We start from the raw sequence: 14,791 nt of genomic DNA on the forward strand, positions 1-14,791 counted from the left end.
CTGAGATTTATGCTCATCAACCGTTTGCATCATCCACCTTCCAGTACAACGATGAAATCCATATTGTTGTTCAACATCAAGACTTGTGTCTACTGCCCAGTAAAAGCTCTCTACACATTCACGGAAAAATCACAAAGGATGATGGTGTGGCTGCTGTGACGGTTACGAAATTGATCAATATGGCCGTTTGTCATTTGTTTGAGGAAGTTCGCTACGAGTTGAACGGTGTAGAGATTGATCGGAATAAAAATGTTGGCATCACCAGCACTATGAAGGGTTACGTATCCTTGACTCCAGGCCAGCAATATAGTCTGGAGAATACCGGGTGGTTGAGTGGGGATAAGGAACTAACCGATGCCGCTGGAAATTTCGATGTTGTCTTGCCGTTAAATTATGTGCTAGGCTTCGCCGAAGATTATCGTCGAGTCATCGTCAACGCTAAACACGAGTTAATTCTCACGCGTTCCAACACTGATTTGAATGCCGTGATTCAGAGCTCGGCGACGGAAAACTTTAAAATCACCCTGAATAAAATCGAGTGGTTGTTGCCCTACATCAAACTGGCAGATAAACCGAAAATCCAGCTACTCAACTACATCGCCAAGGATCCGGCCATATCCATGAGTTTTCGTTCTTGGGAAACGTACGTGTATCCGATGCTTCCATCAACAACGCGGCATATATGGTCAGTCAAGACATCGACGCAGCTTGAGAAGCCGAGATATGTCGTTCTAGGATTTCAAACTGCAAGGAGAAACGAGCCGCTGAAAAATGCTGGCGTATTTGATCATTGTCGGATCAGAGATGTAAAACTCTTCCCCAACTTACAGTGCTATCCCTACGGAAATATGAATCTTGATATATACAATAATCAATACGCCATTCTCTATGATATGTATGTTCGGTTTCAAATGAGCTACTATAACAAAGAAGCTGAGCCTTTGCTTTCGAGGCGTGAATTTATAAACCAAGCTCCCCTTATCGTCATCGATTGCTCCAAGTAGAACGAAACATTGAAAACTGGACCTGTGGACATTCGATTGGAATCTGACTGTAGCATTACGTTCCCGCCACACACTTCTGCCTACTGCATGATCTTGCATGATCGCATTGTTGAATATAATCCGATCAGTGGTACTTTTCAAAAATTGGTATAAATCAATTTTGGAATAATGATATGTTTAATTAATATGGATATTGAAAATAATATGTATAATTTTAATCGTTAAAATTTAGAATAAGATAATTTAGAATAGAATAAGAAGACTAAATGTAATTGATGTTAAATGAAAAAATTGTTAAAAGCATTCAAAACGCTGTTTTAAACCTTCCTTCAGGGGTCATTTCCTGGAATTTTTACAATAGATCTAGCGGGTTTTTACCCTACCCGATTTATGTGCGGCTTTCCTGCGCCAAACAAGTCTCGACAGGAATTATTTAGTGTGTGTGTGTGTGTGTGTGTGTGTGTGTGTCAAATCCCGGATTCGCGGGGGGGGGTAGCGCCGCAGATTCAGGGGGGAGGGGGGGAGGGCCGCGGATTCGGGTGGGGCGGGGGGAGCGAGGGGGAAAGGGGGTGTGAGGGGGGAAGGAGGGCGTGAGGGGGGAAGTGGGGGGCGGGGGAGGGGGAGGGGGGCGGGGAGGGGGGAGGGGGCGGGGGAGGGCGGTGGTCCAGAACTGTCATATATACACTACTTATATAGAGCGCTTCAAAAATATTCTGTTACCATCAACCGTAGTGAAAAACTTACAAGTTCCATTAGCATTTGGAAACGTTGTCATTCAACCCAACTCAGTCGGGAATGATTTGATTCTGGATAGTCGTATACGGCTTTTATCTTAAAGCATTAAGTGCCAACCCGCTGACTCGGATCATATAAAAATTTGTATAAATTCTATTTTGTCATAATAAATGCATGTCGGACACCGAGACGAAAAAATCGATATCCGAACAGAAACAGGTGCAGCGTCCCTCGGTGAAATTATCAAGCAGCAGTAACACTGTGCCTCAAAAAAAACTCGTGAATAACATCTGTAATCGACGATCAGTCTGAGGAAGGAGTTGGTTCATGGAAGTTATCGGATAGCTCAATATAGCAGAAAAACAAAAAGTTACCGACGCCGTTGGTAACTCAGAAGTAGTTAATTTTCTGAATATGATGTTGGGCTTGCTGAAAACTATCGCAAGATCATCGCTAACACGAAGTATGAGCTGATTCCGATAAGATCGCAAGTGATTCCAATGTAATTTTTTTAATCAGAGAAGTAGATTCTATAATTCTATGCTGTCAAATGACTCCATCGAGGAATATCACCCGTTTCCACAAGTTGCTGCAGCTGGGATTTGTAAGAGTATCGTTTGCTACCAATAACCAGGAAACACGTGTGGACTATGAAACCGTCCACCCATTTGAAGAAACCACGATTAGTTCCACTGTAACATCACTGATGCGAATCACTCTTCTCGAATTCCCAAAATTATCCGGACAACAATCTGAACTTGGAATATGAGTTACAATCATTAGGCGTTGTTGTACGTGATGTTCACAAACTTCAAAGTTTCGTATCATGACTAGAAATCCGAGGTTTCATTGACGAAGAGTGAACTTCTGTAGCACGCACTTTTATTCGTCGACGGTTCGAAACAAAAAGAGATACGCAAATCTTCACTGGTTGATATTTGTATCGAATTAGAGGCTTAAAATAACTTTATTTTCGACTCAACCACAATGTTAACGTTATTTACTTGAAAAGCGCGACGAAAGTAGTATATTATTCCCTTTTAATGCATTTAACGATTAATCAAATCCAAATTAGCGAGTGGTCAGTGTATCTCCGGGCTTACGGACAACCCTGCCGGAAGTACGAAAATTAGATTTTCACTTATAACCATTATCTCGTAACTGTCGGACTTGAAACGGTGAGAAAATCAAATTTAAATCTTTTTACCACTTATCTACACAAATATTCTACTGTCTCAATTTTAATCTAAAACTGGATGAATTTGTTTACCTTTTTGATTTTCCATTCAAAATTATTTACCGCTTATCCACGTCAATTCTTTCCATCTCACGAGGGGAACCCACCAACGTCCCCCCATCGATTCAATTCAAATTTGTCACACGTGTAGGCCATGACTAGCAGTCTAACTGGTGCAAGTAGTAAGACGCGCCTCTCAAAATTAACCAATTTCGAAAAATCCGATATCGAAATATCCTTGATATACTGCCTACGTTAAGAAACTTTTGAAGAGCACTTGGCGCAGCGTTTAAGCGCTTTGTATAATAAACGCAAGGTCGCTGGATCGAATCTCGATGTTCGCAATTTAGAAAAATTTTTTTTCATCCTTCACGTTATTCTTAAAACAGATATATTACGATTGTGCCAATTATTAATTTTTATTAATCAATTGTTATCGAAAAAAAATTAGTATTTTTATCACGTCTCCTGTGAAAAATCAAACTTCCCACACAAATATACAATACTTTATTCTTGTACAATGTCAATAATTTTCAATATTTTATTCACAGTTGATTATCATTATTTTACATATAAAAGAGAATAACGCGGAATTGGGAATATTATTATTATTTTTTTTTAGGAGATTGGAAATGAAGAAAGTATACACGAAAACTTGTGCAAAATCAATATTTTTATTTGTTTGATATTATTATATTTATAGAACACTGCACGAAGCAGGGTGGTAGTAGAAGCTACTTGTCGTAGAAGCATTGGAAACAACAATAAAATATTAAAAATTATTGCCATTGTGCAAGAATAAAGATTGTATATTTTCGTGGTAAGTTCGATTTTTCACAGGAGACGTGATAAAAATACTAATTTTTTTCGATAATAATTGATTAATAAAAATAAACAATTGGCGCAATCGTGATACATCTGTTTTTAGAATAACGTGAATGATGAAAAAAAAAATGAAAAGAAAAAAATTGCGAGCGCCGAGATTCGATTCAGCGACCTTGCGGCTATGAAACAAAGCGCTTTAACACTGCGCCACGCATTCTTTGAAAACTCCCCAACGTAGAAAGTATATTAAGGATATTTCGATACCGGATTTTTCGAAATTGGTTAATTTTGAGAGGCGCGTCTGACTACTTGCACCAGTTAGACTGCTAGTCATGGCCTACACGTGTGACAAATTTGAATTGAATTGGTGGGGGGACGTTGGTGGGTTCCCCTCGTCAGTTTTATTCCAAAATTGGAGCCATTCTTACCTCTCCTCGATTTTCTTATATAAGGTCAATCTTTCTACGTTGATGTCAAACCAGAATCACAATACTTGAATTGTTATCCAAATCTATTCACAACTCATCGACGTGAATCTTCTTCTTTCTCGACTTATATTCAAAAACAGATCTATTGTTTACTAAGTTTCATTTCATTTAATTTCATATTCATCTTATCGCGTCTGAAATTTGAAGTTGCATCAACTTTTTGTGTATCCTTAATTCTCTTCATTTAACTGACGAATCTAGGACACTGAATTTTTCAAATCTGATATAAGTTTCATAGTAAGCAACTTGGCTCGAAGGAGAGTTTGCCGTTTTTCCGAAACAAAAGAGAACACTTTCATAACCCCAACTTGCGGCTATTTGATTTTGTGAAATTACATACGTAATGTTGAGTCCTTACACGTTCATAGTTACTCATAAGATATTTTTCACACTTCTACCCAGGAGCAATGTTATATTCAACGTGAAAATTTCTATGTGAGTGATCGTTTGGTAGAATAATCACAACTTGTAAACGTTGGATCAAAGAGTTGCTATTCTTCACACTAATGAGTATGGGTAAATTATTTCGTTTTCCATTTCCTCACTTTCGGCAGAGCAATTAATAAGTCTCTACAATACATGTCAATATTTTCATTCGACAATACCTAGCAAATCCAAATCCTCATACTTTCTTACCGTTATAGCTTAGAGGTGATAATTGTTACTAGAATTGAAAGAAGGAAAAAACATTGCGAACACTCACGGTCATTTCTCGGAAATTGTAGTACCACAGAGTTACATGATGATGTTCAATGCTTAGGTACAAGTTTGTTAAGAAATCAGTGAATGATCATTGTATATTACCCGTTTTATAACCCCTGTGTTATCCAAGTGATACATTTGATTTTAACTTAGTAAAATAGTCTTGACTTTAATACTAACCTTGTCATCAAGGATTGTGATCACTTAAATGGCATAGTGTCACATACCATAAACAGGAAGCGGTCAAGTGCGCATGCGTCGACATATGTATAGAATTTACACGAGTAAATGCCACTCGGTGCGCGCTACAAACTTCTATCAACTTAATAGACGAAATAGTTTCCAATTTCTTGCATATCACTCGTCGGCGAGCTATAGGCATCTCGATCGATCTTAGTGAACTTTAGGTTTGCTGCAGTTCGTGGTGCACGCTGAGCTGTTTCAAGTCGTATAAAATCGATTCATGTGTGACGCATGTGTACTCCACTTTCCGGTATTTGAGGTATGCGGAATCCGTACCTGTAAAGTTTTCCATATTTTTCCATAGCTATGACCCACATACACAAGGACTTGGCAGCAACAGATACGATTCCCACTTTTATGGGGTCGAAATCTGGATTAGCTGTGTATCGACCTATCGTTTTCAACGTCTTGTCTGATATGTGGTCTTTATCAAAATCTCGTAACTAGAACAAAGGAGACATTTAATATGGAAATGTAGCTTCTCACTGATATACGAGATAAATTTAATCGTCACGCACTCTGAACCCACTTTCTACACGTATACATGTGATACTCTTACTCACCGTGTTCAAGAAATTCACGTCTCCAAGTTGCCTTTTAGATTCAGCCCACGATGGTTCGGAAGATTTCAGTAACATAACAGCTTCCATCACCATTTCTACTTTTGCAGGTGGCCGAGTGAATGATTTTATTTCCGATAAGTCCTTCTTGTTCAAGGCATCAAGTGCCTGAAATCAACCATTGAGAATATTGTTTGAATTATGAACTAGCAATGTAATAGGAATTGATAAAATATGAAAGTTCTGAATCACAATGGTGGCGTACTGACCGGGTCAACCCTGAACCCTACCTTACCAACAGTCAGTAAGCACAGGGTAAGCCTTGCCAGCGGAGGTGTTACCAACAAAAGCACCATCATAGATAGCGTCACATACATTACCGATCGGTCTGACCGACATAGATTGCGATAATGCGATTCTGTGCTGTTTGATGGGTGACCATTTTGAATTGTTACCATTAGACGGGCGAGCAATGAAGTTTTGGATTCGGATGAGCGGATTTTCATAATTTTTGTCGCCAGGTTGCAGACATTTTAGCGACTGAAGTGTTGACGCAGGTGGTAGATACACCCTTTATTTGATTAGTCACGATTTTTTAGTCAGCTTTGTTTCGAATGTCCACCGCAAGACGATGCTTCAGCCTTACCAACAGTTGTAGTTACCGACAAGATGCCAGAAAAGTAAATTCGAACATATTTTTGGTGATTTGAACAGCCTTCACTTCTCTAGCATTTTTTCTCGTTAACCCTTTCGGACCGATCGGTGACTGCAGTCACCCCACGCCCGACCCTCGCTCTGTCCGAGCGGTGACTATAGTCACCCAACGCCCGACGCTCGCTCTGTACGAGCGGTGACTATAGTCACCCAACACCTGACGCTCGTTATGTACGAACGGTGACCATGGTAACCCAACATTATGTTATAATTTTTTAAGCATTTTTTTACAAGCGACTGCACTCGCTCTGCGTAAGATAGCAGGGTATTGTGCGTCTGACTGGCGCTTGCAGTTGTTCCGCAAGTACGGACGCCTGCCGCGACTGCTCGGTCAGCGGGGACGGCGCGATGTAGAATGCGTCTGTACCGAAAGGGTTAATAACACAGCTCTACAAAATAAATACTTTTTTTTGTTGCTCTGATTTTTTCTGTGTATCCTGGTGTTTGAGAACGTAAGACTTACGAATATAATTATGATTATATTAGATTGGCTCTGGTTTTTATGTTATTGTAGTATTGTATTCTAATTTCTCTTGAACGGTTAAAGTTCTATATCAGTAGTTTTTTATAGAGCGTGAAATTTCCTATAAGAATCTGTTAATACAGATAGTTTATTAGATGTACGTTTAGATGGTTTATATGTCAGACGTTTATGAGATATATTTTTTCCTAAATTTTTTTATCTGTTATTTAAATGGAAAATGGAAAAAAATCAATATTAAAAGTTCGTATTTGGCTGAGATATTCTATATAAGATGCTCTACCGAAAGTTTGATGCGTGTTTGAGAGAAATTTTTTAATTATTTTTTTTTCGGAACACCCCAATACCCTCCCTTTCGAAGAAACTGGTTGTGCCCTCTTTTTCATGGCGAGAACAACAAAGTATTATATTTCTTATATTTTTTATACTTCTGCCCGAATAAAGTTAGCATAACTAAGGTTATTGATAGTATTTTTTTGATAAACTTTAGATGTTAAAAAAAAGAAATCGAATTTTTCACCTAAACATCGCTTTTTTGAGTCATATATGAAAATGTCGATAAAATGAATAACTAGAGCCAATTTCGAAAAACTACGCTTACTCCTAAGGTCGTTGACATCGAATCTTTCTAAGACGACTCAAATATCAAGAGCAACAAAACCACTGTTGACCAGTGTAATCAATATTACTTTTTCATATAGTATTAAGAACGGCCGGGTCCGCTCTAATAAGGCGAAACAAGTTGTGTATTATACACGCCTTAACATGCCATATATATCGAAATATAGTATCCAATGTCTCTCAGCGACGAATTCTATTACGTATACAAATACACGGTGCACGAAAACAAAACGAATTCGAATATGGCGTTGAAAGAAATTAAAGACAGTGTAGTCAGGACGGTTAGAAAGTCTGGTGGAGTAAGTTTCCGGCAAAGCATCTCTAGATACCAGGTTCGATTCCTGACTCCGTCGTTAATTTTGCAATTTACTAAAAACATGTTTGAATTCACTTCTCTGGTCACTATAATCTCATCGTCTTCACTCGTCGTGTTCATATTTATATAAAACGAAGCTCTTATCGAAAACGCGATGGATCTGATGAAAATAAACCACGTCAGCCGTCTGGAGAATCAGCCAACTAAGAAGATCTCGTAACTCGAAATTGATGAGGTGTGTGACGTCACCAGGCTACGACTAGTCGAAAAAAAATTCGGGGTACGTGTCTTGGCTACGATTGTAGGGGAATACAACGTCTTCTTACCACCGAGAATCGCGAGGGCTCTACAAAAAGATTCGATAATGAGTTGAAATAGTACGGCGGTGAATTCAACAAGTATGAATTTTCATACAGTAGTGTACCATAAATAATCGATGATATCCCCTCTACTTCTACGAAATTCATCGGCGAGGGCATAAAAGCATGTGTGTAGAAGGCTAAATAGTTAGACTTCTACCTGTATTTGAAAAAAAATCGAGCGCAACATTCCTTTGCGACATGGCAATTATCGTAGACGTGCAATGTTTCATCGGTGATGGCAAGAAGCTTGTGCCCAAGGAAGTTCAGTCATCGATATAAACAGATTGGGTTTCGAGCACATCATCATAAAGCCATCTTGTGACTTGACTAGTTGACTAATTGATTGCAGAGCTACTAGCGCATGATTAACACACAATCATCATGGACCACCATGAAATGCCGACAACAAATCTGACGAGGATATACCGAAGATTGTAAGAAAAATGCGGAAAAATGCATGTTACATATACGTCCATGGCGAGGGGAAGAAAGCATTGCTGGCAGGGATCCTTGATAATACAACGCTGGTTAATAATATGGAAGATTTGCAAACTGCGCCCCCTGTGCTGGAAAAATTGAGATATATGGGAGTGGCACCCCGGCACGACTTAAACCACAGAGACGTCCTGTCAAGAAAGAAAAAAAATGCGAGAGGAGTAATTTGGTATGATGGTGGCCCTGAATATATCCTGACATACTACGCCTTGAAAAACGTCCAGCATCTGGAGAAATAGTATTTGGGGGAGTGCACCGGTTTTCTCGAGAAATCATTCCGCCTGTACAAAGAATTGGGCAGCTTGAAGGAGATGAGGTCAGAGGATATCGCTTTTTACCGAAAGAATTCATCTACACGTTTGCATCAAACCCCGTCAATGATGTGTGGGATAAACTGCCTGAGAATATGAAAATGGACCACAACATTGCCAGATACCGCAAATGCACTCTGCATTATACATCAGGACCCGACGGTGATATAGTGGATGGTCCAAATTCTCTAATTAAAGACTTCCAGGAGTGCAAACATCTATAGAAAAAATACAGACAATATGAAGAAAATACTAATAGAATCCATTACAATATACAATTACATCCTAGTTTATACATAGGATATTCAATAAAAATTATTCGTTTTTCCTGGAAGTAGAAATTATTAAAATTATATGCGATGATATCCTAGCTTATACACAGAATTAAGGAATAATGTATTAAATAGAATTATTTACGTATCTAGAAGAAACAGAATTTATTACAATTATAAATATTTCTTGAAAATTTTCATCCGTTTTTGTAATATAAATGTGAAAACTATAAAATTCATTTGTGGAGAAATATATGATAAATAATTGTGAATTTGATACAATTTACAATTTTTATTTTCCATAGTGTTCCACAAAACCCACATTATCCCGATCGCTGTCATCGTTATCAGAGCATAACGCTATGCCGAGTCGTATGTGAAATGGCTAACCGCTGATAGAGTACCGCACTATGTGGTGTATGATAAAAAAATGTAGCCTCTGAAAAACATATAGATGAAATTTTCTTGAGAAACCTTTTTGCTAAGCGTTATAAGCACGGATAATTAGGCTAACAATCGAGTTTTCAATGCATTTTTATTGTGTATTTGGGAAAGAGCATCACAGGCGGTAGGTCAGGCAGGTGCTAAGAAGCTTTCCGACAGGGTTGCATCGTTTCCGTGGCAGCGAACAGATTCAAATTAGCAACTGTGGCAATACACACCCGAGAAATTCATGAAGGGAGGGGGTGTGCAGGGTCAGACAAGTTTGGAGACACAGATCACCTTACTAGCGATAGCTAAGAACGTTCCAACATGGAAGGCTTCCGTGACTTTCTTTTTGAGAGAGAATGAGGATTGAATGACGAAGTATGAGTCCAAATAAATTAATCTAAACACTCAATTGAGCCAAAAAAATGAATGAAATTTATTTGCTCGTAGTTGAAAAGCCACTAAGGCATAACAACTCCTTGAAATTACAGAAATAGAGTAGTGTCAAGTGAGTGCACGATTAATAGGTTTCCGGAGATTGGTTGAGATCCAGAAGCCCGAAAGCGTAAAACTATGAAGGTTCGATCGGCTGTTGAGAACCTACTGCGCGATAGAGGGGCGTAGAGACTCAAAAGTTCAAGTACGAGAGAAAGAAAATGCTATATTATCTGAGAAAAAACGTGTGGCATAGCTAATGGTGTCGAAGACTCGATCAGACTGACTATGCGTGCATGAATTCCCGGTTTCTGCGCGCTATTCCTTCAACGGTCAGTGCCTTCTTTCACGATTAACGACGACTCACCCAATTATGTACCTCCGCGAGCGTGCCAAACTTGGTATATGGTATAGAAAATGGTACAGACCGCGAAATTGTAGACGGGATAGAAAGCGCGCGCAGATATGAAAGAAGAAAAGGGCTCGCGTCAGTGTGAATACCGGTAACCTGATAAATACAATTACAAATAAAAGACTTATCTAAGAACGAAGGAAAATGGTATGACGACATAAAAGAAAAATTACTACAGAGTGCCGGAAGCAGATATTAAGAAACAATACACTGAGTTCTTCACGTGTCACGAGCGCCGCATATTTACCCAAAACTATAATATATTACCGATCATATCAATCATTATTTTATATATTATTATTATCTCTAGAAACAAGGAAGCATAGTTTTAGTTAGTCTATACAAAATATTTTATTATAACCAGTTCGTGGAGTAGCCAAGCGCAACGGCGTAGTTGGACAGCCAGCAACGTCAGCGTCTTCGCGCCCGCCGGATCCCGGGTGTAATCAACACCGGGATGAGGCAAGCGCGAAACCACGCGCTTCGAGGATGACTGTCGCGAGGCGAGCCTTTGTCTGGAACTGTGTATTTAGCGAAAACATCGAATTGTAAATTCAGCGGAAACTCGCTCGCCGCCCGACGTTCCAAGGGGTGTCGGACGAGCGAGCGAAGGCAGTCCCGTTAGAGACAGGATCAAACCAACGTCAACGGAAACAGGCTCCTTCAAAGCTGTCGAGTATAGAGTTATAAGTCTTGGGTCTCCGACGATTAGAGAGAGCATTCCTTTAAATCTACACGCGGTGATCCAAGCGTCTCGTGTCGCGACGTTAGCCTTCGAAGTTAGACTTTAAGTGTAGGAAGCTGTGCCACGAACTTAATCAAGTTGTGTAGTCTTAATTGAATGTGAGTGTGAAAGCGTGAGCCGTTCTGCGAATTCGGAGCTGAACCACCGAAGAGTAAGTGCGAGAGAGAGAGAACGTGAGTAGTATAAGAAATAGTGTAAGCTTCCTTGTTTAGAACCTTTTCTGCTTGTAGTTTTTGATTCATTAAACATTTTTACTTTGCTTCCTTCAAAATATTGGTGCAATACAATTGAAATCCTCCAAACCATTTCCCAGGGAACGCCCTGTAGAGGACGTTCACCTACCAACCCACCTAAAAATTAAATATAAACCTCTGTGAGATCTAGAGGGTTGAAGCCGTCGCGTGCGAGACCGCTCCGCACGTGACACACGTATCACATCGAATTCAGTACACACGATCCTCCAATTTCATTCTAGCATTCTTACAATAATCTTTATCCTGACGGAAGAATCCCAGCTAGAACTAACGTGGAACAGACGCTAAAAAAAGGAAACGTCATGAAAGACGTTGTAAAATACATCAGATGATTCTTCATGTCAAGCGTAGGAAATTACGCATCCAGATCAGAAAGCGGGATGGCATGACTGAGTCATTATGTCATCGCCTAGTGTGTTTTACAAAGTGTTTTGTAATGGGATTTCTATAGTTACGAAATCGATCATTTGAGAAATTTCATTCGCGTATCATGCTTGCATGGAAAAATTGGAATTTAAATAATAGTACCCGATACTATATTTGGGGAAGATCTCTAATCATGATCATACCCAAAGATTCTCTTGGAAAGACGTGCTCAACAATTGCAGCTCGTCTAGTTTACATGCGTAACCAGAACTCGTGATTGGTTTTCACTCTCAATCGGTAGTTTCTAGGGAATTTGTTCTGGCCGACAAAGGCTTGCTTCAAACTACGAAAACGAATGTCAGTCAATTAAAGTTGAGCAAGTTGAATCGCACGTTACGAGCAGGTCTTGTCAAGAAAACCTCACGGTATATTCATCATAGCGTGATAATATAATTTATATATTATCATTTTCTACATCATTATAGTATATTTTTATCTAGGATCATAAGATTTAATGTCATATTTGTGATCCGAAATTCGATTTTCAAATGACGAGAGGAGTGTTCGAAATTGAATTTTGTGCGATTATTACAATTTATTCTATAGATCGTGTTTAGTTTTTCTACAGTAGGCATTTTAGATGTCAGAGAAAAAACCTACAGTGCTGGAAATTCAGTGTTCGAATTCCAGTGTTTCAAATTTTGTAGGTTACTTGTATTTTTTTTTTTTTTCTTCAAAATATGTTTTGTTTGTTGTGAAATACCATTTACGAAAGGAAGAAATTAACGAAATTGATGTTATTGTTGGAATACATGTGGTTTGGATCTTTTGATTTTGTACAGTTCTAGAATTTTTCCACTCTGTGCGTTTAAATTTTTGTGGACAATCATTGTTCTTAGTGTATTTTTCGTAAACTTTTAATTTTTCTTTCCGAATCTAGAATGAGCTGAACCTATATTTTTTCACACTTTGTTTAAACTGAAGAGGGTGATGTCAGTTAAAATTTATACATCTACCTGACTAAGTTATTTTTCTATGCCAGTCTGTTCTTACTGTCGTTTTATCATTGATAATCAAACCGTCTAGAAAACTGGTTTTCTTGTTGCTTTCCAATTTAAAATTTAAACGTGGATGAAAAGTGTTGAAGGGATGAAGTAAGACTTGTATTTTGTCATTATTGGCACATGTGATATCATACACATATCGCTTGTAAAAAGGTAACTTGAACTGAAAATTGTTAACAACGGACTTCTCTAGTTTTTCCATGACTAGATCAGATATTACAGGACTTACCGGAGAACCCAATACTACACTAAAAATTTTCTAGTGAAAACAATTATTGTGAATAAAGTAAGTTGAATTGAGGCAAATTTCTGCCGCTTTCAAAAATTCAATCTTGAGAAAAGCCGTGTGTTGTTTTGTGTCTGTCTAGTTATTCTTAACAATAGCTATAGCCAAATTGATCGAAATATTAGTGAGAAGGGGAGGGATCTAGGAATAACAATATATGACTGTCAGGAATTTCCATGCCATTAATTTGTTTTACAAACGATTAAGAATCAGTATCATCATATCTTGTTTTGGCGACTATGTTCGAAAGAATACCTGCACAATATTCCGAAAGTTTTTATGCTGGGGTATTTAAAATTGAAACAATAGGTCGAAGTGGTACGTTAGGTTTATGAATTTTTAGTTCAATATGTATTTTAGGTAGAAGTTAGTTGTGTGATTTCAATGAAATTGCTGTTTGCCTAGAGAGGAATCCCTTCTTTTTAATAATATTAACCAGATCATTAACCTGCATTTCTATCTTATCAATTAGATCATTACATTTTTTCATAAGCTTGCAAATTGTTGAGAATCTCAGTGGATTTCTGATTGCGTTTCTCTTTATCAATAATAACCGTCACTTTGTTAATTAAGTTCACAGTAGCGGTTGCGCACTGTTTGGTAGAGTTGAGGGGAAACGATTTATTGTGTGTTTACGGTTTCGGTTACGCAGTATTCAAGATGATTTACGATAATGATAAGGATTTAAATTATAGAATTGATTGCGATTGCGGTTGGCCTTGTCTTTGTTACGATTGGCTCTTCGTTTTGTGATCAAATGTGCAACAATTTAGTTTAGGCCTAAGATTATAGTCAAGTCAAAGTGTAAATGTAACGTAATCAGTGTGAAAATTGATTCTGTAACTATGTTGACAAGTGCGTAGACTAGTGAAGCGTTATTGAAACATTAAAATTACGATTACGCTATGTGTAATGATTTGTGAGTAGTTCGTAAGTTCGTAAATTGTAAAGGATTTGATTGATAGTGCGGCTACTGCGAAAGTTAATTAGGTTACTGAGTGTATAGCAATTAACGGCTTCGATTAATTACGATAAATTAGAATCAGATTACAATTCGGGATTTTGTTACGAGCTATAGAGCTCGGTAATGTTAGTGCTACGATGATTACGCTATAGTTGGTTCAATGACCGCATTCGATTTTATGATTCGTGAAGAGCGAAATTATTTTGTTCCAATTTCAGTTAGATTGCCGTAGCATTCTGGAATCTTGTTAATTTATTATTTTTCTTTTTGCATAGCTGAAATTGTTACAATATACTATTTTTGTTTTATATTATTGGAATAAGTATGTCGTTGCCGAGTGTCTTTCTCTCTTTGCCCAAATTACCATTACCTTTCCACAATACTAAGCTAGTCGAGATGTTATAAATAGACACAGCATCTATAGCATTCGATAAAAATCGGTATAGCAATACACCTGGCAGAGAACTATA

General features: G+C 38.2%; 1 protein-coding gene across 1 annotated transcript in view; it reads right to left on the reverse strand.

Moving 5' to 3' along the window:
• The window catches only part of LOC107227614 (dynein axonemal heavy chain 2), a 732,784-nt gene that overhangs the window by 132,328 nt on the left and 585,665 nt on the right, over positions 1-14,791 (reverse strand). Inside the window, exons 34-35 of the mRNA XM_046746102.1 lie at positions 5,798-5,962; positions 5,511-5,677 (exon numbers count right to left, since the gene is read on the reverse strand). Coding sequence (XP_046602058.1) covers positions 5,511-5,677; positions 5,798-5,962 — 332 coding nt within the window. The remainder of the gene's footprint in view (positions 1-5,510; positions 5,678-5,797; positions 5,963-14,791) is intronic.

Source organism: Neodiprion lecontei, chromosome 7, assembly GCF_021901455.1.
Source record: "Neodiprion lecontei isolate iyNeoLeco1 chromosome 7, iyNeoLeco1.1, whole genome shotgun sequence".
In the NCBI taxonomy this organism is placed as follows: Eukaryota; Metazoa; Arthropoda; class Insecta; order Hymenoptera; family Diprionidae; genus Neodiprion; species Neodiprion lecontei.